We start from the raw sequence: 23,862 nt of genomic DNA on the forward strand, positions 1-23,862 counted from the left end.
ATATAATAATGGATTCTCTCCTTGGGCTTCTAGTATAGAAAAGTCAAGTGCCAAGTTCTATCAAATCAAATCTTCGAAAAAGCCCCCAAAGCTCCCTTGGTACTCTCCTTCGTCTCCCTAACAAGCCCACTAACAGCCCTGAACGCCTCATGCGAAGCATCACCCAGAATCTCAAAAAGCACACTCTCACTACTCGTAACAATAGCTCCAGCATCCCTCAACCTATCGAGCGCAATCCCCCTCTCCTCGGAGTTCATACTGCTAACACCATCAACGAGGATATAAACACGGTGACCGCGCTCGAGGAGATCGAGCGTCGTCTGCGTCACGCAGATGTGCGTCTCGATCCCAACGATTATCACGTCGAGGGGCGTCACGTCTGGGGTTGGGAGAAGCTTCTCGATCTCCGGGGTTATCATTGAGAAGAGGGTTTTGTCTACATCGGCGAGAACGTGTGGGCCGTTAAGGTGTTGTTGGAGTTCTTGTACGGTATTGCCGAGTTTAGCGCGGTTTTGAGTGGTTATGTACACGGGCATTTGGAGGGTTGAGGCTGCGCGGAGCATTTTTTCTGTCGTTGAGACGCTGTTTGGTTGATTAGTCTTTGTTTCCGATTGGGGTTTGGGATATGGGATTCGTACAGTTTGGGGAACTCGTAGATTGCGCGGAATTTCTCTTGGATATCGCAGATGCTGTGTTGGGATGGTCTGTCAGTTCTGGTCTTGGGGTTATCCTTGTTCTTTTGATACTGGAAATTCTGCGTACAAGAGTGCGGGATTGCCTGGTATAATGTTAGTGACTTGCATTGTGAGATTCGGTGGGTTCTTACGGATCCGAGATGCGCGCGTGGAGACAGCCATGATTGCGATGGGCTGGAGATAGCTTCTATATGAGGATTGGAGATTTCTGATGGGATATAAAAGTCGAAGAAGTAGAAGAAGAGAAGGATTGGCGGGGGAACGCGGGGAATCGGAGAAGTCGGAGATGCGGGGAAGCAGCCGAGGGAAGATGGTCTGGTATACTTCATGTGCATTGTCTTGGATCCTTTTATTGAACGTTCAATAAATTCTGATCAAACTTTTGCAGTATGTACATATCGCTCGTCTACTAATCTAGGTATCTATAGCTTCACCTCATGCACCTTGGCCCGGCCGGCAAACCAGCTGTCATCGCCGTTTGCTGCCGCTGTGCGGATGGCGTAAAGCTCGTCGACGAACGCTGGGACGAAGCTGCCTGGGCCGCGAACATACTCTTTGGCCGCTGCGTTCTCTGCTGCAATCTCGTACATGAGAATTCCAGACAGCACTGCGAGGAGTCTGTCGGAGCGGTGGGCAGCCAAGAAGCAACCGGAGATTGTGCCGATTGCACAGCCGGTCTGTAAATCCATGTTAGTTGTATAATAAAAAAAGATTGGGAGAGGTTGCTTACTCCGGTCACTTGGCCTAGGTATGGGTGGCCGTTCTCGACGGCAATGACCCGCTCGCCATCGCTGAGGTAGTCTGTTGCTCCGGTCAATAGGACGACGTTTCCTATATGGAATTAGAAAAAAGGGAACAACAGCTAGAGACTCCTTGTTTACTTACGCTCCCTGCGAGCCAGGTCTCGAGCCAATGCGGCTTTTTCATTGCCGTCAAGGGTACTTGGTCCACTGTCGACACCGCGCTGCTGAACGGCACTGCTTCCCCAAACCTGGCGAATCTCGCCCTCATTACCCTTAATTAGATCAAAGTAACCGCCGGCCATAAGTTGAGTGACCGCATTGCGGCGAATGTGTGTCGCAGCCGCACCAACTGGGTCGTAGACCACTGGGTTCCCACGCTCATTGTATGCCTTGATGGCTTTTAGGTAGTTTGGGACACTCTCGCTAGTCAATGTACCCATATTGATCAGCAAGGCGCCATCAAACTTGCACAAATCTGTGGCTTCGTCACCATATGGAGACATGATGGGAGATGCGCCACTGTAGATGGTTAGAATGGAAAATGGCTTGCCTCGTTACATTATACTGACATAGAAAGGGCAACGTTGGCCACGAAGTTCGAGACAACAAAATTGATCATGTTGTGTACGAGAGGGTGCACCCCTACCATCTTACGGATGATTTGGGGAACCTCATTCAACAAGACCTCGGCCTCGTTAGCACGAGGGGGATTGGAAGCCTGCGCAAACCGAGGAGGGTTTCGGATGAGCTGGACGAATTGCTCGGCGGATGCTTTAGGGTCGTCGGCTGCCACGATGGCGCTGACAATGGCAACTCCATCCAGGGCTTTCTGTGGTGACTGAGACTGATAGAGCACTCGTTGCACGTTGGAGTGGTTGATACCGCCGATGGAAACAGTGCCTATGGTGGAATCTTTAATGGCGTCTAGGATGACTTGAGTACCTGCCGTCCCAATGACTGACTTGGTATTGGTTTTGCTGTGGATTGTTAGCGCCTGTTGCTGGATGAGATACTAGACATGCAGACTTACGTGGGGGTGGCAAACATAGTACCAATTCCGATATAGTCGGCACCATCTGCAGCAGCCTTTTTGGCCTCTTCGACTGAGGATGTGCTGATACCAATAATCGCATTCTCGGGAAGAAGCTTCTTTGCTTCAGTGTAGTCTATATTCAAATTAGTACATGTATACTTGTAAAACGTGAAAACGTACTCATATCATCTTGACCTAGATGCACGCCCTCGGCACCAATAGCAAGGGCCACATCGACCCGGTCATTGATCAGAAGAGGCACATTGTATTTCTTGGTTACCTGGTGTAGTTTCCGGGCAGTTTCCACCAGGAGACCAGTGTCATTGGTTTTGTCCCGGTATTGCACCACCGTCACGCCTGCAGCGGGGGTTAGTTGAATAATTGACAGGAAGACCAGACAACGACTCACCTCCTTGCAAAGCACTTTCTACCACTGTACATAAGTCACGCCCCTTGAGAATGGCCGGGGTCGAATCCGTGACCAAATAGAGCGACAGATCTACGGGCATGGTGTGTTGGCCTTGGGGCCGGAGAAAGGCGGGGAGTTTCGGAGTAATAGGTCCAAGGTCGTTTCGAGAATGAGAATCAAACAGAAACGAAGAGCGTATTGACAGGGTCAGCAAGCTATACTCGTAAAACACAAAATACCGGACTTAAGTGACTGAAGGAGATTGCCGTTTCTCGTTGTGTGGCTGTGGTGGGGTCTAAAAGGTTCGGCCTGTACTCGTCCGGATGTATAAAACATTGTGTAATTCACTTATATCACTTATATTTTCTTCAATATTGTCAAGGGTTTATTTTGAAACACAAATAAACTTAAACTCAAGAAAAGCCTCTACAAAATAACCATGGAATATCTAGGATCCCCCACGTACTATATTCAACTGCCAACGGTCATTTTTATACTCCGAATTAACTCCGGCACGTGCGGGCTGACATAACCGTGATTTGTCAAATTCTGCGTTTCCATTTTCTTCTTCTTCCTTTTTCCCCAACAACACACAAACACTGCTAGGCATCGTTATTTTCGAAGCCTTTATCTACCTACCGCGTGGACTTTCAGTTCTACGCTATTCATTTTTCATCACTGGTTAGTTCGGCCTCGCCACCATCACTTTTCACCGTCCGCCAAAAGGTCCCCGACCTCTGACTCGTACTCCCCAAAGAACTTCAATCGTTCCCAGAAAGCAACACGTTGAGAAGTTTTTCGCGAACTTGTCTATGTATTCGTCCTCCGTCCAAAATTTCGAACATCACCTGCCGCTCAAGCTGCAAACGTTTCGCGCGCCGAAACCTTGCAGCATACATCTCCGATCCTGTGGCTGAATAACCCGGATCTTTCCTCGATTTCTTGTGACTTTCCCCTAAGAAACCACATCATATACCCTAAAAAAGAAACTTGACACGCATGTCTTGTCTCGTCAACAAAATCATCATCCAGAATCCTTCCAGCTTTCCCTTAAGCAAGCCCACCGTCCCATTCTAGTGACCCAATCACTCAATTCAACCGTCATCATGGCCACCGTCAATATTCGCCGGGATATCACCGATCCCTTCTATCGCTACAAGATGGAGAAGCTCCAGGCTAAGGTCGAGGGCAAGGGCAACGGTATTAAGACCGTTGTCGTCAACCTGAACTCGGTTGCCCAGTCCCTCAGCCGTCCTCCTGCCTATCTCATCAAGTACTTCGGATTCGAACTTGGTGCCCAGGCCAATGCTAAGCCCTCCGACGACCGTTGGATCATTAACGGTTCTCACGACGCCCCCAAGCTTCAGGACTACCTCGATGGCTTCATCTCCAAGTTCGTGCTCTGCAAGAAGTGCAAGAACCCCGAGACCGACGTCTTCATCAAGGATGAGAAGATCACCCTGGACTGCAAGGCCTGTGGTCAGCGCTCCGATGTCGACCCTCGCCTTAAGCTGAGCACCTTCATTGTTCGCAACAACCCCAAGGGTGGCAAGAAGGAGAAAAAGAAGTCCCGCCGTGAGCGAGAGAAGGAGAAGGCTGCTAATGGCGAGGACGCCAGCCCTGGCGACAGCAACAACTCCGAGAATGGCGAGGACGGAGATTATGCCCTCGAGGCTAACAGCGACGATGAAGTGACCCGTCAGGCCCAGGCCATCGAGGCTGAGGCTGAGATCAAGGATGATGAGTGGGCTGTCGACGTTTCCGAGGAGGCCGTGAAGGCTCGCGCCAAGGAGCTCCCCGACGACCTCAAGCGTGCCCTTGTCATTGAGGATGGTGACGATGAGGGAGCTGATGGACCCTCATCCTACGAGCAGTTGGGCAGCTGGATCGTTGACACCGCTGCTGAGAAGGGTGGTGTTACCAAGGTCACCGATGTTGAGATCTACATGAAGGCTAAGGAGTTCGGAATTGAGACCAAGCACAAGACTTGTGCCGTTCTGGCGCAGAGCATTTTCGACGAGAAGATCGCCAAGCAGATCGAAGGCCGTGCTGGTTTGCTCAAGAAGCTGATCACCTCCGATCGTCATGAGAAGGCTTTCCTCGGTGGTACCGAGCGCTTCGTTGGTCAGGATCACCCTGAGCTTGTTGCGCAGGTCCCTGCTATCCTGCTCGGCTACTACCAGAACGACCTTGTGTCTGAGGAAACCCTCAAGGCATGGGGTGCCAAGACCAGCAAGAAGTACGTCGACATCTCGACCAGCAAGAAGATCCACAAGGCTGCTAAGCCCTTCATCGAGTGGCTCGAGAATGCCGAGAGCGACGAGGAGAGTGAAGAAGATAGCGAGTAGACGATAAAAGTCGCCTACGCTACCATGTCTGCTTCGTTATTTGCTATCTGCGTCCATTCTTAAATTGAACACAAGCATTCTGGACCTTTGTCTGATCTTCCCATCTCGCATGGGCTGATCACTTCGGTTGTTATTTGAATTTAGCTCACCAGTCGCCACTCCTTTACAATGAATATCAAAATGGTATCAACTATCCAATCTTCTATCCACATTAGTAACAATTCAGTACATGTACAAATGTAGTAGAGCAAAACACAATCTAGTCATATCTCATGTCATGCAATGCTATCAACAACGAAATGCAAGAACTAGAACGCCACCTCAGCAAGTCTAACCTGCTCCCCCTCGTCACTCAAGGGGAGATTAGTAGCGCCACCACAGTTCGTAGCATTGCCTGCAGTAACTCCATCCGCTCTCAAGCGATGCTGCATAAAGATGAACCATGTTAAATCCACATTCCAAGCCTCCATCGCCCGAATCGCATCCTCAACAGAAAGCATACCTTCACCAGACGCATCATCCACAGACAAAGAAGTCCTCGAAGTAATGAAATAATACTCTGGTCCGACAAACAGCGCAATCCAGCCAGCCAGCATCTCGCAAATCCTATCACCCACTTCCAACGGTAACCGGACATGCGAGAGAACAGTGATAAAGAGGGAGACCAACGCACGCCATAGACGGTGATGCGGCGTGAAGAATCTCGACCCGGGCGTTGACGGCGAGAGCGACAGCGAAGAAGAGAGGGCTAAGTGTAGAGTAGACGCCAGATCCCCTGATTCAGCTGTAGTTGTAGTCACAGTCGTAGCCTGAGACCTGGCACGGCGCTCGTTCGCGGCCTCGGCGTCAGCACGCACTTTCTCCCATACGCGACGGTACAGTCGGTCCCAGCGGGAGAATTCGGTCTCGACGCGCGTGGCCATGAAATCACCTGCGCCTTTGCACATTGCTTCCATGGCCTCGCAGGCTGTCACCGTGACGAAGGTTTCTTCTTGGTGGTCTGGGGTCTCGGGGTTGCGGGTTGATTCTTTTGATGGAGCGGCGATGAGGGATTTGGATGTTTCGGTTGCTTGCGATGAGGGGAAGATTATGCGGCTTGCCACTGTGGGCCAGAGCTCGTTGATAAGAGGGAGGAAGCTGGTTTCGTTTTGGGATAGGGCGGGTAGGACATCGATGAGGATTGAGAGGAGGGAGCGTCGGAGGTAGGGGGATGGTGAAGTTAGATGAGATGGGATGGATTTGACGATGTGGAGGAGGAGGGCATGCGTTTTGCTGAGCGGCTTCTCGGCGTCTTCTGGTTCTTTGGGGGGTGGGAGTGGTGGCTCGTCTGATTCAGCTTGATTCAGAAGCTCTTCGATGGACGGCTCTGGAGGAGGTTTATCGTATGTTTCTGACCATGGCTTTTTGGGATGGGGGATTTTGCCATCAGGATCTGCTAGTTCATCCTCAGCATATCGTTTCGCTTTGCGGTTGGCAATGTTCGCGGCGATGCTTGAGATTGAGAGATTCTGGTATTGAGACTTGCGGGTATCGTGAGAGCCATTCTCTTTGCCCTCGTCAATTGTGAGCAACGACGGACTCTTCGCCCCCTCCTCGACGACTGCGGCTAGGGTTTTGAACATCATCTCAACGAGTTTGGGATAGCCGTGATATAGATCCAGAATACCAAATATAGAATCAACCAGATCATCCAGGTAAGGTATCAACCGGGCACCACAAAGCTTGACCATCATAAACAGGACCTGTGGCGGATATGGTGATACGTCGAAGGTATTAAGCTTCAAGGCCACTGAGTTCACCAAGTAGTCAACGTTTTCAATGATCATAGTACTCGTATCTGGGTAGTTGCAGGCATTGGTCAAGATATTGAGACATGTCATGGCGTGGCGTTGAAGGTTGGGATTTTGTGACGCCAACAGCTGTAAAGTTGGGTAGAGCGCGTCCATGAGTTCAGGTCGGAAAGCCTCGCCGAGTTGTTGAGCTTGGAGAGCCACAGATTCCAGAGCTAGCGCCGATGTACGCCAGTCACCCGTCCCATCAACTGACATTTCGTTCAGTATATTTAATGAGATGTAATACAACTCTTCAATCATTCCACCACGACTAGTTGATGATACGGACCCCTCAATATGATCGAGAGAGATGAAATCGTCAAAGTCGGCTGTTGCCGTAGTGCTGTCCCGCAAGAAAGTCATTGCCAACCAGAAAGGTGCGATGGCAGAATCACTTGATGTCGTGTGCATACGGTTGACAATGGACCGAGTGATTTCATTTCCAGACTCAGACAAGTTCAATCTAGTAATCATTGATCGTAGATCTTTGAGAGTTTGTTGCTGGCTTTGGTGTTCCAAAATAATGGGTGGAAACACCTTGGATCTGGCATCGGTGCCGAGTACCTCCCAGTTGAAACCAGCATCCATCGAGGCTAACGGCTGGAGAGCATTAGTGTTTTGTTTGACAACAGCACCGACGCTATCGCATAGGCCGGACGCCAAACCGCTGGTAAGCAAATCTGATCCAGATTGAACTTGGGACAGGACCTGGAAGACGGTGGAGATCTGACGAAGCCCCCACTGCTTAGCAGTTTCATCGTTGCCTTGCATGATCCGAGGAAAGGAAGTGAGCCAGGTATGCAGCGATTCTTTTAGAGAATCCAACACTGTAGGGTATGTTGTGGCAAGATGGGTTACGTTCCGGTAGGCTTCATTCACCCCCTCATCTTCTCTATCCGCTAGAACAACGACCGTTTCAACCATCATGGGGACGGATTCTGAAAGCGTGGTCTGGCACTCTTCAATTACCATCAGGGAGAGTTCTAGGACGGCAGACTGAACCTCCGATCGCTGATGACGGCGAACCTGGATAACATTGGCCAGCGCAAGCTTGATCTGCGTTGTGGTGGCCTTCAGCCAGGATTCATCCAGAGCTATCTTATCGCTTCCCAGCTCGGGCGGGGAGACTTCCGAGGCGACACGATCGTTGAGAACAGCTCTTAGTAGCTGCGTGAGAATCTGCAAGGATGTTTGGAGGAGCTTGTAGGACCTTCGAGTCTGCGTCGACGGCCTTAGAACCTTAGCTAGTGCCGACACAGTTCGCGGCATGATGCTGGCAAGCACCACGCGGTCCGTGACTCGAGCATAAAGTGTCTGCAAAGCCCTAGCGGCTGTCAGGCAGAGCTCATCTGACCTATCATCGACAATTCCCTCAAGCAGAATATATACTGTTTGATCGACAACTGTCGCGGTGCCGATCTCGTGATATATTGTCCGTTCTGGAACAGCCCCTTCCAAGACTGTGAATATAGCACTAAGGCAGTCAAAGCCAGCAATACACAGTTCTTCTGATACCTTAGGCTTCGGTAATTGCTTCTCTTCCGCCTTGTTCGGAGACCCCCCCACGATCAATGTCAACAGGATTATGAGTTGCTTGCCCATTGCAGGAGACAGCCGTTGCCGCCATCCATTGGCGACCAATATCCGTAAACAGTGGACGGCGGACTCCAAGCATCGTGCGGGTAGTCTTTGTGTCTCATTGAAGATATGCGATAAAGGAAAGAATGCATATTCAGCGAGCTTCTCGTCGAGGGTATTGTTCCCCGCAAGTTCCTTTAAACAGTTGTGTACCGGCTCAAGGACTCGGGATACATCGGCGGCGGAAGCTTGATTTCCCCGAAAGCGGAGTCCGACAGCGCTTAGTTCGACGCATGGCGCTCGGAGCTATTCAGAGATCAGTACTATTGTCCTAAAAGGTGAACGAAGCATATCATACCTGCTTGAAAGATTCCTGCCGGAGGTTGTCCATTGCAGCCGAACAACACCGGGCAGCGTCAAGTTCGTTAGATAATAGGCTGGGTGCTGAGCGAGTGGCAGTGCTGGATCAGTCAAGCATCAAGAGCCCCATTGTAAACACCGTCTAGCGGACCCATCGCGATCGAATACAGCGGGACTGCATCCCAAAACTGTACCGCTCTGTCATCATCTGCCGGCACAACCAAGCGGTGAACCTAATCTATCCCAAATGGGCAAGATAGCACTGCACGTGATACATTAGCGCGTCTCAACGCGTGGGAAACCCGACAGCTGCCTGCGATACAGAGGAGCGACCAGTGTTGCCTTGGGTATTTTAATTGCGGCTCAGGTCTGCTCGGAATATATATTGGGCCATATTCCGTGTCCATTTTGCTCTGTGAGAAACACTTATGCGGGTTTTGCGGATTCCAAAGCTTGCGCTTTTATCGCTCACGCGCTCGAGACCTAGCTTCTGCATACGATCTGCAGGACAACACAATATCTTGGCCACATCAATCTCGAGGCTATCCACAGGCTTGCTATCTGCTACTATTGCAGCCCAGCAAAATTCTAATTTGAACAAAACAATATTTTCACCATCGCGAATCATGGCAGACGACAAAAGCAGGAAGCAGGCTACCCTGGGGTATGTACGGGATGGACAACAGACGATTGGGTGCGTCGACACTATTCGATGGCGCATGCGCCCTTTCATCCTGACCTCTCTCGGCTCTTGTTTTTCGTTCACTCCGCTAATTCATACTATTCGTCTTGCAGGAGGTTTTTCGGCTCCGGTGCCAGCCAACCGCCGAAGAAGCAAACCACATTAGCTTTTGGTGGGCGGAGACAAGCAGCAAGCAGTGATACCGCTGATGCGGAGACCAAGGATAGCACCAATGGAGCTAAATTGGAAGATACCACCGACTCAGCACCAATTGCTGCCCCCAATGGAACAGAGCCAACGAAGGGCGTGAAGCGGGAAAAGAGCGCCGAGGCGGAAGAAAGCGATGGTTCCGATGTCCAGCCTGTCTCTAAGAGGAGACGAAGGGCCTCAACGAAGACCTCTCCAGCTGCCAAGAAGCAATCCGCATCCCCGAAGAAGCCCGAATCTACAAAGCTGAAGATTGAATCGCCATCCCCAAAACCAGCCTCTAAAAAGCCCTCCGATGTTACTCCCGAAGAAAAGTCACCGTCAGTAGAAGAAGAGGAGGATCCATTGGAAAGCGAAGATGAAGATGACCTCAAGCCGGAGCTCACGAAGAAATCAATTGAAAAATTCCAAGCCAAATTGAAAGGCAGTGGTAAAGACCCATATCCAGACTGGAAAGCAGGTGACCCTGTTCCTTATGCTGCGTTATGTACCACGTTTTCTCTGGTAGAGATGACCAGAAAGCGCTTGGAAATCACGGACCACTGTTCTCTTTTCCTTCGTCAGGTTCTTCGCCTGACCCCTGCTGATTTCCTACCCACTGTTCAGCTGATGATTAACAAACTGGCTGCCGATTATGCCGGAATTGAACTGGGCATCGGAGAGTCATTGATCATGAAAGCTATTGGTGAATGTACCGGCCGCAGCCTTGCCATCATCAAAGCCGACCAACGGGAGATTGGAGACCTGGGATTGGTCGCTGCCAAAAGTCGGTCAAACCAGCCTACCATGTTCAAACCCAAGCCTTTGACTGTTCGAGGTGTGCATGAAGGCCTTCTTGGAATTGCCAAGGTCCAGGGTCATGGATCTCAGGACAAAAAGATTTCAGGCATCAAGAAACTGTTGGCTGCAGCTGATGCTGATACTGCTGGCAAGGGAGGCAAAGGAGTGGATGTCACCAAGGATAAAGGCGGCCCCAGCGAAGCCAAATATATCGTTCGCTTTTTGGAGGGTAAGCTGAGACTGGGACTTGCAGAGAAGACAGTTCTTGTCGCTGTTTCTCGGGCAGTTCAGACTCACGAGGCCGAATCAACCGGCAAGAAGATCCCGTCCGCAGAGCAAATGGCTGAAGGTGAAAACATCTTCAAGACTGTTTACAGCGAGCTTCCTGCCTACGAAGTAATCATTCCTGCCGTTCTTGAGCATGGTCTCTTAAAGCTGCCTGAAGTCTGCAAGCTTTCTCCTGGAATTCCTATCAAGCCCATGCTTGCCAAACCGACCAAGTCTATCACTGAAGTCCTCGACCGGTTCGAAGGAAAGGAATTCACTTGCGAATATAAGTACGATGGAGAAAGAGCCCAGATCCATTTTGTGTCTCCAGATTCTATCCACCAGTATCCTGGAGCCTTGGACACACTGCAGAAGGACAGCAAGGGACTTTCCTCAATCTTCTCCCGCAACTCGGAAGATCTCTCGAAGAAGTATCCCGATGTTTTAGGCAAGCTTGACACGTGGGTCAAAGCTGACGTTAAGAGCTTTGTTCTTGACTGTGAGACTGTCGCATGGGATATGGAGGCCAAAAAGGTTCTTCCATTCCAGCAACTGATGACTCGCAAGCGCAAGGATGTCAAAGCAGAAGATGTCAAGGTCAAGGTCTGCGTATACGCATTTGATCTGCTTTTCTTCAATGGAGAGGTAGGACAATTTCCCCTTTAATCTCTATACAATAGTGATTCGCTGCATATCTCGAGTCGCTTTGTGCCATATTTGATTGTTCCAGCTAACTTTTCAATAGCCCTGCGTGAAGAAGTCTCTGCGGGAACGGCGAGAGCTTATGCATGAATGCTTCCAACCGGTTGAGGGGGAGTTCCAGTTTGCCCAATATGGCAACTCTAATGTCCTCGATGAGATCCAAGAATTGCTCGAGGCTAGTGTTAAGGCTTCTTGTGAGGGTCTTATGGTGAAGATGCTAGACACAGCAGAGAGTGGCTATGAGCCAAGCAAGCGGAGTCGCAACTGGCTGAAGGTATGGTGCCTCTATTTATTAGTTACTTCAACGGTTGCTAACTTTTATGAAGGTCAAAAAAGATTATCTCGCCGGTGTTGGTGACTCTCTCGATCTTGTCGTACTTGGGGCCTACTATGGTCGTGGAAAACGTACTTCGGTTTATGGTGCATTCCTTCTCGCTGCCTACAACCCCAACAAGGACACATATGAGACCATATGTAACATCGGCACTGGCTTCTCTGAGGTTCTACTTGAAGAGCTACACCAGACGCTAGTTCCTCTGGTAATTGACCGCCCAAAGCCATTTTACACTCACTCGACCGTCCCCAAGGACCAACCGGATGTTTGGTTTGAGCCAAGGCTGGTGTGGGAAGTGAAAACAGCCGATTTGACCCTAAGCCCACGCTACCAAGCCGCTGCCGATGAGTTCCAAGGGACATCCGACGGTGGAAAGGGCGTGTCTCTGCGTTTCCCGCGATATATTAAATCCCGCGACGATAAGAAGCCAGATGAGGCTACTACCACCCGTGCTGTGGCGGAGATGTATCGGAAACAAGAAGCAGTCACTAAGGAGACCACGGGCAAGGGAGGTGTGGATGATGACTTTGAGTATTGAAGCGGTTTTATCAGGCGCACTATAGCGAGTGTAATTGAATCCATTAGATATCGATATTACGGTCTCTTCATTTTTAGAATGGCACCATTGCTGAGTGGGGGAGCATCATTTAGGGCTTCCCGTGGTGCCATCTGTAACTGTAACCTTCCAGTGTATATTAACCCATAGGCACCAATCTATTCATTTACTTTTAATTTAATATCTCTTTCTGATACAACACCCCTGTTGATCCACATCCAATATCATGACCTTATTCTATACTTCCGGCTATCAGCGGAATATCAGCGGACTCTCCGACGCTTGGCGCCGCAAGCCAAGCAGCCGGACCCTGCTTGGCCCCTACGTCGGCCTTACTTCCGCCTTTCTTTGTTCATAGCACGTCTTGCTGATGTCTTGGAAGTGGCCGATAACACGAAATAACATCATGCATATCTTTCTTGGCACCGAGGAATGTAACATGCCCCCCTTCGACGGCAAGGTGCCCACTCCGCCATGGCTACTAGCTTACTGCGCGCGTGGAGTCCCAGCACTTATATTTCAGTGTCGGTCCGGAATGTAGCCCGTCTTGTTGTCTGCACGTTTCTTTTAAGCTGTGTGGGTGCGTACTTGATTCTCGATATGCGCGTGTTTCAATTGACGACGGCCCTCGGGTCGATCATCGTTTCTGCGGCAGCCCTTACTCCTGAGTCAGTACCGATCTTCTACCTATTTCATCCATTGTAATTCTTGGCTGGTTACTAATTTCCTTTGTAGAGAGCTTATCGCAGCTCCGAGACGGGGTGAGGCTGTTCCCAATCCTTCGGGGGTGAGTTGCACTATTGTATGTAGATATGGACCAATGTTATTGACCTGACATAGGAAGTCGCGCTCTTTTCCACCTCTGAATATTCCTTCAAGACCCATACCACATCATCATGGTGGAGTCTGCTGGATCTGGAGACTGGAAAAGTGACTCAACTCACCAACGACAGCAATGTCTCTGAATTGACTTGGCTAGGGTCTACTGACTCGGGTCTGTTGTATATCAACGGCACTAATGCTGAGATTCCTGGAGGTGCCGAGATTTGGGTGTCAGATACCTCGGATTTTACCACCTCGTGAGTTTATATACATATTTGGACGAAACGTTCCTAACTTGTGTGCAGTGCCTACAAGGCAGCTTCATTGCCAGCGCCGCTTTCTGGCCTCAAGACAGCCATCACCAAGTCTGGAGATATTAATTTCTTGGTGTATGGAGAGTCTTGGCCCAATGGAACGGCGTACAATGAAGAGCTCGCTGCTAAGCCCCTAAGCTCGGCACGTATCTACGACAGTATTTACGTCCGCCACTGGGATACCTGGCTCACGACGAGATTCAATGCTATCTTCTCGGGAACTTTGAAGAAGAAAAGAGCCGGATATGGAGCAACATCCAGCTACACTTCTAGTGGATCTCTCAAGAACCTCGTCGCAGGAGTCAAGAACCTCGAGTCACCCTATCCGCCATTCGGTGATTCGTCTGACTATGACATCTCCCCCAACGGAAAATTGGTCGCATTCAAGAGCAAGGCTCCTGAACTGCCACGTGCAAACAACACTGCTTCATATATCTATGTTGTTCCCCATGATGGATCCAAAAAGGCCGTGGCTATCAATGGCCCAGACAGTCCTGGCACACCGAAAGACATCAAGGGTGATTCAAGCAGTCCTTCCTTTTCCCCAGATGGTCGTCACCTTGCATATCTTCAAATGGAAGATATCTCCTACGAGTCGGACCGTCGCACTGTCTACATTTACACTATTGACTCCAAGGATACTATTCGCACATTGGCCAAGAACTGGGACCGCTCACCTGGGGCAATCAAGTGGACTGCTGACGGTAAGAACCTAGTTTTGAACACTGAGGATTTTGCACGCTCTCGACTCTTCTTGCTACCTGCCGATGCTGGTGATGATTTCAAGCCTAAGAACTTCACCGACGGTGGAGTAGTGGCTGCTTACTACAGCCTGCCTAACGGAGACTATTTGGTTTCTGGTTCCGCTATCTATACTAGCCGCACAGTTTACACCGCAAAGCCTGGCAAGGGCGTCACAGGTGTTGTCTTCTCTGCCAACGAAGTTGACCCCGCCCTCAAGAGCTTTGGCCCATCGGACGTTGATGAGTTCTACTATAAGGGAAACTGGACAGATGTAAGTCTACTGTTTTCTCATAGAAATAAAGTGATACCAACGCATTAACGGTATAGATTCACTCCTGGATCATTTACCCCTCGAACTTTGATAAGTCGAAGTCATACCCGCTTCTGTTCTATATTCACGGTGGACCCCAAGGCTCTTGGGCTGACTCCTGGAGCACTCGGTGGAACTACAAGGTCTTCGCCGACCAAGGATATGTGGTTGTCGCGCCCAATCCAACTGGCAGCACTGGGTTTGGTGATAAGCTCACGGATGAGATCGCGAACAATTGGGGTATGTCATTCTCACCACTCAATGCCATTATTACCTTCTAAATATCAACAGGAAGCTACCCTTACGATGACTTGGTCAAAGGTTGGGAGTATGTCCGGGACAACTTCGACTTTATCGATACCGACCGCGGTGTGGCAGCTGGCGCCAGCTACGGTGGCTTCATGATCAACTGGATCCAGGGTAATCCTCTAGGCCGCGAGTTCAAGGCTCTGGCCAGTCACGATGGCACATTTGTGGCTGACGCAAAGGTCTCAACCGAGGAGCTGTGGTTCATGGAGCATGAGGTATGTATCTTATTCGTGATATTCACTCTGTTCATATACTGACTCTTCCAAAGTTCAACGGCACATTCTGGGACAACCGTGACAACTACCGTCGATGGGATCCATCTGCTCCAGAGCACATTAAGCAATTCGCTACCCCACAGCTCATCATCCACAGTGATTTGGATTATCGGCTTCCCATCTCTGAGGGCCTGGCGCTTTTCAATGTGTTGCAGGAGCGAGGTGTTCCAAGCCGGCTGCTCAGTTTCCCTGATGAAAACCATTGGTAAGTAAATAGATACCTTTGAACGGGGATGCATCATTGGAGAGTCATAGAGCTAACCTAATGCCATTGAAATAGGGTCATCAACAAGGAAAACAGTCTTGTCTGGCATCAACAGGTCTTAGGATGGCTCAATAAGTACGCTGGCATTGACACCCCGGGCTCTGTCAGTTTGGACGACACTACAGTTCCTGTTGTGGATTATAATCCTCAGTTTTAGGTGTCGTTAGCTTCAAATGACGATCTTTTACCTGTAATGTCTCAGGTGGTTTGTTTCATATTTCTTTCTTTGCAGTTTCTATGCTGTATCTAAGTTCTTCTATGCATGAACAATGGAATCATTACGATATAAAGACCCTTCTTCTTATGTGCTTTGTGTAATATGGCAGGTCTTTCTCATGGAATCTGACGGGTTACCAACAACGAAGATATAAAGTTCCCCATTGCCTACAAACGTTTTCCAGCAAACGCATTACCTATCAAACGCATCACCACTCTTCTAACTCCTCCCCCCAAATTTTATCTTCTCTGCCATAGCTCTTCATCAACTTCTTTTTCCAACCAGCAACCATCATGCCTCTCAAACCTTCCTCCCGTAAGGGCGCCAAGAAGGGTATGTCCCATACTTTGTCCCCTCACCCATCATCATCGCCCATCAGAAAGAAACAGAAAGGTAGACAATCTGTCATCCTAGAAAGAGCTAACAGCAGCTCCCCTCCAGGAGTCTCCAAGACGGAGCCCCCCTCTAACGGAGCCCAAACCCCAAGTGAGTACTGTAATCGACTTACAGACCTTCAGCGGGCTTTCCTCGATAGCGCTACACAACAGACAGATTCTAACCCCTATGCCTTTGGTGCAGAGATCAAAACCGAGATGTCTTCTCCCACTCCCGCTTCTGTCGCCAATGGCGAGAACGAGAGTGAGTACAATTTTGACTTGACTCCTGTCCCAGACTCAGTCTCAGCCCCATTCCCATGTACCGAGGATGATCTTACATTATGTCACGCACCCACTGCCGATCCTACTGGCTACCCTATCTTTGTTTCCCGAAATGGACTCTGGGACTGGTATTATCTTGCCTCTAACAACAACACTATAGAGTCTTCCGCTACCCCTGCCAATGAAACAACCAACGGAACTACCAAGAACACGAAGAGTGAGTTTGCCAATGGTCTCAGTCTTTCCCCGAATCAGTTTCCCTGTACCGAGGACGACATCACCTTGTTTCCTTGTCCCAACCCTGGTCCCAATTCTGCGAACAATCCCACTTTCTCTTCTCAAAATGGACGTTGGGAATGGATCTTTCTCCCCTCTAACACGGATACAGAGTCTTCCCCTACCAAGGTCAAAATGGAGAACATCCCTGAGGCCAGCCCAAGGGTTCAGCGACCGAGCAACCCCATCTCCACTACATTCTCCGCCGCCGATCTGGACCGCTTCATCTTCCCATACGGTACCCACGACAGCGATGATGATATCTCCTCTGTGCCCTCGCTGGTTGGAAACATGGTGGAGCAAGCCAGAACTGCGAAGCATGTGAGGTTCTTCATGAACACTTCCCATGACAAACACTTCGTCCCGATCGAAGTGCCCGCTCTCACTGGAAACGAGAACTGGGACGCCTGGCTGGCCGCCATGCGCCTGCTCTTCCGCCAGCACTCAGTGTGGCCTATCGTGACTGCGGAGCTTCAGCCACTGTCTCCAGGTCACAATCTGTACCTGTGGTACCAGCGCATGTGCGATTGTGCAGTCGCCCTCATCTACGCCAACGTCTCCGAGGAGGTCCGCAAGACTCCTTGCTTCATGAGCACCGTACGCGAAGATGATGCTGATGTTCTGATGTCTCATCTGTACGCTCACTACTCCGAGCCTGATTCAACTCACCCCCACGAGGAGTCTGAGCTTGATTAGACGGATTTTGTTTGGGGTTTTGGGGTTTGGCGAGGATTTGCGTGTTGTGGGAAGTGCACATTACAATATGTACATTTTCCTAGGGTTCCCGGATCTTTCACCCTTCTTGCCCGGATCTTTCGACATCTGATCATTGATGCATTTTTTTACTCTTAACAGATTGTTTAATGGGTCTCTTGTGCATTCTTACTTTGGTAGTTCAACATTCTTCTCCAGCCTCCATAAGTTGTCAATTGAACGAAATTCAGAACAAGTCCAGAGATCCTCTCAGTAACGAAAAGAGTAGACTCTTCCATATGTATTATCCTTGAATTAATAAGGTTCTCGTAGTATATAGACAAGAAACGCCCTAACAAGGCATGCTGATGCTGCCTTTCACTTCTAACCACGTCCCTTTGAATGTTTTTCTCTCTTGACGTTTGAATTTATTTATCTTTTCCAGCAATACAACTTATCTCCGTTCTTATCTCCACCGCTAACTACGGCCCGTACAGCATGGAAGTTCTCTGAGCACGCCAATAACGACAGCCTTCGGATTTAAGATCAACACCCCTATCCTTAAGGCCGAAACTACGTCGATTTAGGAATCCTTGCCCTCGCTCAAACTGATAAGGATTGAAAACAGTTAGTAGGAACAGACATAGAAAACAGCTCCCAATATTCGGGCTTAATGGAGGGCTCGGCGTTAAGGTAACCCCGCATATTTACATACGTGACAAGCAACTACATGCTTACTTGGGCATAGACCATAAAAGCAGATCTTCTACTTTCACTACGTTCCACATAATCCAGCTACTAACGTTGACCGGGATCCTCAAAGAAAGAAAATCCGCAGCGATCCGTCAGGCATCTACCATGACTGCAACACACCAAGCCGCTATCCTACCACAGAAGGGCGGTCCCCTGTCTATTGAGAAGCGCGCCACACCCGAGCCCGGTCCCAATGAGGTCCTCATCGAAGTCAAGGCGGTCGCCTTGAACCCCGTCGACTATTACCAGCGTGACTTCGGCCTGCCCCCTGTGCCTATCTACCCAGCTGTGATCGGGTCCGATACTTCTGGTCTCATCACAAAGGTGGGGTCCAATGTCTCCACAGCTCCCGCTCCAGGAAGCCGAGTTATTGCATTTGCCTCATCATTCTACCAGAATGGCTCGCCAGACCACGGTGCCTTCCAAAAATATGCTCTAGCACAATCCGAAGGCGTCATCGCGCTTCCAGAGCACCTCTCGTTCGAGGAAGGTGCTGTCTTCCCCTTGGCTGTCTTAACCGCCTTGACAGCCTGGACCACCATCGGCATCTCGCTGGATACAAAGTACACCCCACAGGATACACAGGCGGTGCTGATTTGGGGCGGAGCGAGTAGCGTAGGCACTTTCGCCATTCAATCAGCCAAGTCACTCGGCTTCACCGTTTACGCCACTGCCAGTCCCAGGCACCATGATTACCTCAAGACGCTTGGAGCGCATGCGGTTTTTGACTATAAAGCGAGCGATGTCGTCTCACAGATTGTCGAAGCTGTGAGGAAGGATGGTGTCAATCTGCACACTGCACACTGTGTTGTTAATGGAGGTCTGCAGCCAACGCTAGACGTTCTTAAAGAAACAAAGGGCGATGCAGCTGCTAAGGTTGCTCATTCGCCTATCTTACCCGCGGATCATCCGACGCTCGAGAACACGGAGATTAAATTCAATTTTCCATCGATGGATCCGACTGAGAGGGGCAAGCATATGTACCTATGCTTCCACGGATGGCTAAAAGACGGTCTGAAGTCCGGTTCAGTTGTTCCCAGTCCGGCTCTCCAAATTGAGGGTGGCAGTCTAGAAGGTTTGAACCCAGCACTGGATAAGTTGAAGGCTGGTGTCAGTGGGGCTAAGATTGTTTTGTCAATCTGATACCAATATAAGTAGTTGGAGGTGGATAGTCTCAATAAAGAAGTTGGTCTGGTCTCCAATTGATGGAGATATGAAGTGATAAAATAACAAAAGGCTTCGAAAGTTGTATACATATGAATCTTTATTCTAGGCGATGAAGTGTGCTATACACAACTTTGGTCGCATTGGTCAAAATCATGCTTATGCGGATGTAAAATGCAGATATATAACCTACCAGCTATTATTGTTTTTCTTTTTAAAAGGTATCATATAACTGTAGAGTATATATGTGATTCATTAATTAATTAACAGAATTCTTTTCATATGGATCAGGCAAAACAACAAGATTTATACTACAAGGTCGACAAATAGGCTCGATTCCCAAGTCATTGAGGACCTAACATAGATGGTAGTAGGCGCCTGGTCCCTTAAGTTCACACCCGGGGCCCTAAGGCCCCGGCACCTGAGTCCTCAACTATGAAGACGGAATGAGTATAACCTAGAGAGTCTTTTGCTGGTACTAAACTCCCTGCCGGGCACACATTTCGCCAGCCGTACTTCAGATTATATTGCTTTGGAAATGGTGGTGATTGAAGATTGTTGTTACTGTTGCCTGTCAACTTAAGAAGTAGCTCATCAAGGCCATACTCTGTGACCTATACATGATACTCCCCCCTTGCTTTATTTCCAGTTACTTCTCCACCCAAAAGACTGTTCATCATATTGATATCAGGTCTTTAGCCCGTTAGTAAAAACCACGCGATCATCGCCCGGAAGCATATTTTCGGGTGATCTTCGGCGCAATTTTGTGTCACAACTAGTGTCCGAGTCAAAACCCACATTTCTTTTGGTGAACAAAGAAAGTAGCCACACCGCCACCGTTGGATTCATAACAAGGGTTTATATCTTCTGTACTTCACATAAACCAGTAAATATACAGAAACCTCTCTGAGATAACACATCTCTATCACCTACCTCCCTCCCATAGCCAATGGCTCCCTTTCTTACAAACGGCCAAAACACGTTTGCCGAGACAAGGCCGATCGAAGTCTCAGTGAATACAGCCGAGGAAATTGCGAGCACTGCTCAATTCAACCACTCGGATCAAGTTAAGGATCATGCTATTGATACAGAATTCCTTATTGTTGGCGCGGGGCCTGCGGGTGCAGCCTTAGCTTGCTTTCTTGGCTCTCATGGTATGTATCTGGCTCGAGGAGACTTTGGATTTAGCAACTAAAAAGTCAAGGGCTCAAGGGTATCATGATCAGCAGTGCGCCAGGGACAGCCAATGCCCCTCGTGCACACATCACCAACATGGCAGCACTTGGTCAGTCACACATATGTCTACAGTTGCAGCTGAAATACTAACAGACCTATTCAGAATGTCTCCGAGACATTGGTCTATATGAGGAGCTCCAAAAATTGGGATCCAAGGGTGAAGACCATATGCAGCACACCAGATGGTGCCACAGTATGGCAGGTGAAGAATACGCCAGAATTCATTCGTGGGGTAATGACCCGAGACGAAAGGTGGGATCAATGACTCTTCCCACTTGTTGCGTTCTTTTTTAGGAGATGGGCCTGAGGTGTTTTTGGAATAAGTCAACTAACGGAGTACAAAGGGTGACTATGAACTGGCTAGTCCATGTGAGCCTTTTGACCTACCGCAGACAGCTCTGGAACCGGTTCTAGTTCGTCATGCTGCTTTGAAAGGTTTCAAATGTCGTTTCCATACGACACTTGCTTCGTTCGTCAAAGAAGAGAAGACTGGCTTGATTATAGCAACCATTCGCGATGAAATCTCAAACCACGAATACCATATCCGTACCAAGTATCTGTTGGGCGCCGATGGTGCTCGCAGCCAAGTGGTGAAGCAACTGAATTTGCCTCTTGCAGTTCTTCCAGGGCAAGGTATCGCAATTAACGTGCTTGTTAAGGCAGACCTCTCCCATCTTGTCAAGAATCGAACCGGCAATCTCCATTGGGTGATGCAGCCAGATCGCGAGCACCCTAACTTCAGCTGGATGGGGATCGTTCGCATGGTAAAGCCGTGGAATGAATGGATGTTCATATTATTCCCAGATCGCAGCTATGATCGTTCTCAAGGCAAGCCCTCTATGGAGGAGTATCGAAAGAGGGTGCAAGAGTTCATTGGTGATGACACACCGGCTGAAATACTTGATGTATCTTCCTGGTATATCAATGAGACTGTCGCGGAGAAGTACTCAGAAGGTAATATGTGAGTTGTCTCCCCGGCTAATATGATGAGTGAATCATCTCTAATGATATATTCTGCTTGCAGCTTCTGTCTCGGCGACGCCGTACACCGTCACCCCCCATTTAACGGTCTTGGCTCAAACACATGCATTCAAGATGCCTTTAACTTGGCCTGGAAGCTTGCGTACGTCTCCAAGGGCTTCGCGTCCCCATCGCTTCTATCCACTTATTCTATTGAGAGACAGCCTGTTGGTCATTCGGTCATCACCCGAGCGAACCAGGCATACCGCGACCATTTGCACGTATGGGATGCACTTGGCATGTTGCCGACGGATGTTTCTGAACGGAAGCAGATATTGGAGGAGTTGAAGAGTGCAACTCCACAAGGATCAGACCGTCGTCGTGCCTTGCGTGAGGCAGTCAAACATACCTCTCAAGAGTTCCACGGGCTGGGAGTTGAAATGAACCAACACTACGAAGGCATGGGAATATATACCGCTGACGAAGCGCATCCATATGAGCGACTTGGACGGGCGGTCAAGGATAAGGTACTATATCATGAACCAAGTACATATCCTGGCTCTCGTTTACCGCATGTTTGGCTCAATAAGGCAACCCCGGAGGAGCCTGTCTCGACAATTGATCTTGCTGGTCATGGCTCATTTATACTTTTGACTGGAATTGGAGGTGGGGCGTGGAAGGAAGCGGCTGGGACTGTAGCCGAGAAGCTCAAGATTCCAATTCAGGCGTGGTCGATTGGGTTCAGGCAAGACTGGGAGGATGTGTACTTTGAGTGGGAAAATTTCCGAGGTGTGGAAGAATCAGGGGCCGTGTTGGTGCGACCGGATCGATTTGTTGCATGGAGAGCATCAGAAGCTTTGCAGGACAGTGAAGCCTGTCACCGAAAGCTTCTCAAGGTGATGAGATCCATTCTTGGATTTGAAGATCTGTAGCGATGTACAACATATCCTTCTTCTGTCCTGACTGTTCCAAGGTTATGTCTCCTTCACCGACTTCCCCGTGACAAGCTCTTTGAATCTGCGGTGTAGGCTCCTTCCTTTTTGGTAAAAGTAGTGGAACCAGTGTATTGTATGAAATGTGAAATATTTCAACAAATTACGACTTTAAGGTATACAGCAAGTGTATCATTGTGTAATATACCACCATAGCCGATCTCCCAGTTCCCTAATTCCCCACAACTTACATAAAGTGTGGGGTTCGGTCCATCTTCGGTGTGTTTCCAGTTCCTTAAAATCGTCAAGGAGTGACCTGTCTACTTAGTACTTATCTCGAAGGACCTCAAAGTACTGGACTTCTGTCAAATTTCGAAGTTCTATCTTAACCCGATGATCTAGCTGAATCCAAACAGAGCCTACGAATACCCTTTCAAGAATGCCAAGATCCGGTTTGGCTTGTCATTCATGTCGTAAGTAAGTGCACTCATTTCTCAAAAGAAGTAAAGGAGAACCCCTTTCTAACCAAAAATATCCATTGCTAGACGGAAGGTAAAATGGTACGTGGAGGTTGGATTAGGAATTCTCATCTACTTCCAAGGTCGTAGACTAACGTCTCGTTAGTGACCAGGCAATACCTCATTGTGCGGTTTGTGTACAAACAGGCCAAACATGCAATTATCCGCTTCAGCCGATGAAGCCAGGGCCTAAAATTGGTAAGGGGTGGCCCTGTCTGATTACAGGCAAAAACAGCAGGTGGGATTATGTGTTGACAAGATTTAGGATCTCTCCAAAAGCGAAGAGTATGTCGTCGTTTGGACGACACAGCTCAAAGCCGGCATCTCACCTCCCAGTCGAGCCCACCGAGTAATCTTAACCGACGTTCGGACTATGGTGACCTCGATACTCCCGCTCATTATACGGAGACAATGCACGGAACAATGACAAATGGACGGGATCAATCGCAAACTTCACAGCTCAATATGCACGATCTTTCTTACATACTTCACCCATCTCATGAATCTACAACTTCCAGCCACGATCAAAATGAGAGCCCAGGTTTTGATGATGGGGCGCAGGGTGAGATTTGCCGTCAAGCTTGCACAGAACTAGGCGTGTCACAAACTACGATGAATCAGATGTAAGAACCCCGGAAACCCCGAAATTCCATGCAAGCAGAACTTAAAACAAACTGGTTATACCGACAGGATTCGAGTCTTTTTTGACAACATGGTCGCCATTAATATTCTTCATGAACCCTCATTTGCAGAAAAGCTATCAAAGATTTCTTCTCTGTGTCAACTGAGTTCCATTCTCGCTGCCATAGCTGGGTATGCTACGCGTTTTCTTCCCCCAACAACAAATATCTCACCTCTTGATGATTTTCGACCCACGGGAAAAGGCTAT

General features: G+C 49.1%; 8 protein-coding genes across 8 annotated transcripts; 6 read left to right on the plus strand and 2 right to left on the minus strand.

Moving 5' to 3' along the window:
- Positions 1 to 65: 65 nt before the first annotated feature.
- PEX2_047220 (thiamine phosphate synthase superfamily) lies at positions 66 to 2,980 on the minus strand (the record flags this gene model as incomplete). Its single annotated transcript, XM_016741997.1, has 10 exons — positions 66 to 582; positions 639 to 778; positions 827 to 1,008; positions 1,159 to 1,372; positions 1,426 to 1,526; positions 1,581 to 1,957; positions 2,008 to 2,415; positions 2,469 to 2,604; positions 2,652 to 2,828; positions 2,881 to 2,980. The coding sequence occupies 10 exons, from the start codon at positions 2,978 to 2,980 to the stop codon at positions 66 to 68; spliced, it is 2,352 nt and encodes a 783-aa protein (XP_016603227.1).
- Positions 2,981 to 3,986: 1,006 nt separating this feature from the next.
- On the plus strand, positions 3,987 to 5,228 carry PEX2_047230 (translation initiation factor eIF5; the record flags this gene model as incomplete). The annotated part of the gene is made up of 1 exon (XM_016741998.1): positions 3,987 to 5,228. The coding sequence occupies one exon, from the start codon at positions 3,987 to 3,989 to the stop codon at positions 5,226 to 5,228; it is 1,242 nt and encodes a 413-aa protein (XP_016603228.1).
- Positions 5,229 to 5,536: 308 nt separating this feature from the next.
- PEX2_047240 (uncharacterized protein) lies at positions 5,537 to 9,029 on the minus strand (the record flags this gene model as incomplete). Its single annotated transcript, XM_016741999.1, has 2 exons — positions 5,537 to 8,944; positions 8,997 to 9,029. The coding sequence occupies 2 exons, from the start codon at positions 9,027 to 9,029 to the stop codon at positions 5,537 to 5,539; spliced, it is 3,441 nt and encodes a 1,146-aa protein (XP_016603229.1).
- Positions 9,030 to 9,624: 595 nt separating this feature from the next.
- PEX2_047250 (DNA ligase (ATP) CDC9) lies at positions 9,625 to 12,508 on the plus strand (the record flags this gene model as incomplete). The annotated part of the gene is made up of 4 exons (XM_016742000.1): positions 9,625 to 9,692; positions 9,794 to 11,579; positions 11,680 to 11,910; positions 11,963 to 12,508. 4 exons carry the CDS (start codon positions 9,625 to 9,627, stop codon positions 12,506 to 12,508), a joined length of 2,631 nt encoding a protein of 876 aa, XP_016603230.1.
- A 618-nt stretch (positions 12,509 to 13,126) lies between these two features.
- On the plus strand, positions 13,127 to 15,722 carry dppV (dipeptidyl peptidase DppV; the record flags this gene model as incomplete). Its single annotated transcript, XM_016742001.1, has 8 exons — positions 13,127 to 13,194; positions 13,262 to 13,313; positions 13,367 to 13,605; positions 13,654 to 14,677; positions 14,734 to 14,956; positions 15,008 to 15,240; positions 15,294 to 15,505; positions 15,581 to 15,722. 8 exons carry the CDS (start codon positions 13,127 to 13,129, stop codon positions 15,720 to 15,722), a joined length of 2,193 nt encoding a protein of 730 aa, XP_016603231.1.
- Positions 15,723 to 16,075: 353 nt separating this feature from the next.
- Positions 16,076 to 17,413, plus strand: PEX2_047270 (uncharacterized protein; the record flags this gene model as incomplete). Its single annotated transcript, XM_016742002.1, has 2 exons — positions 16,076 to 16,115; positions 16,293 to 17,413. The coding sequence occupies 2 exons, from the start codon at positions 16,076 to 16,078 to the stop codon at positions 17,411 to 17,413; spliced, it is 1,161 nt and encodes a 386-aa protein (XP_016603232.1).
- Positions 17,414 to 18,268: 855 nt separating this feature from the next.
- Positions 18,269 to 19,306, plus strand: PEX2_047280 (zinc-binding alcohol dehydrogenase family protein; the record flags this gene model as incomplete). The annotated part of the gene is made up of 1 exon (XM_016742003.1): positions 18,269 to 19,306. One exon carries the CDS (start codon positions 18,269 to 18,271, stop codon positions 19,304 to 19,306), a length of 1,038 nt encoding a protein of 345 aa, XP_016603233.1.
- Positions 19,307 to 20,276: 970 nt separating this feature from the next.
- Positions 20,277 to 22,455, plus strand: PEX2_047290 (Monooxygenase, FAD-binding; the record flags this gene model as incomplete). The annotated part of the gene is made up of 5 exons (XM_016742004.1): positions 20,277 to 20,481; positions 20,532 to 20,612; positions 20,667 to 20,815; positions 20,908 to 21,524; positions 21,588 to 22,455. 5 exons carry the CDS (start codon positions 20,277 to 20,279, stop codon positions 22,453 to 22,455), a joined length of 1,920 nt encoding a protein of 639 aa, XP_016603234.1.
- Between the last annotated feature and the right edge of the window lie 1,407 nt (positions 22,456 to 23,862).

This window comes from Penicillium expansum (genome assembly GCF_000769745.1).
Source record: "Penicillium expansum strain MD-8 chromosome Unknown contig147, whole genome shotgun sequence".
NCBI classification, from domain to species: Eukaryota; Fungi; Ascomycota; class Eurotiomycetes; order Eurotiales; family Aspergillaceae; genus Penicillium; species Penicillium expansum.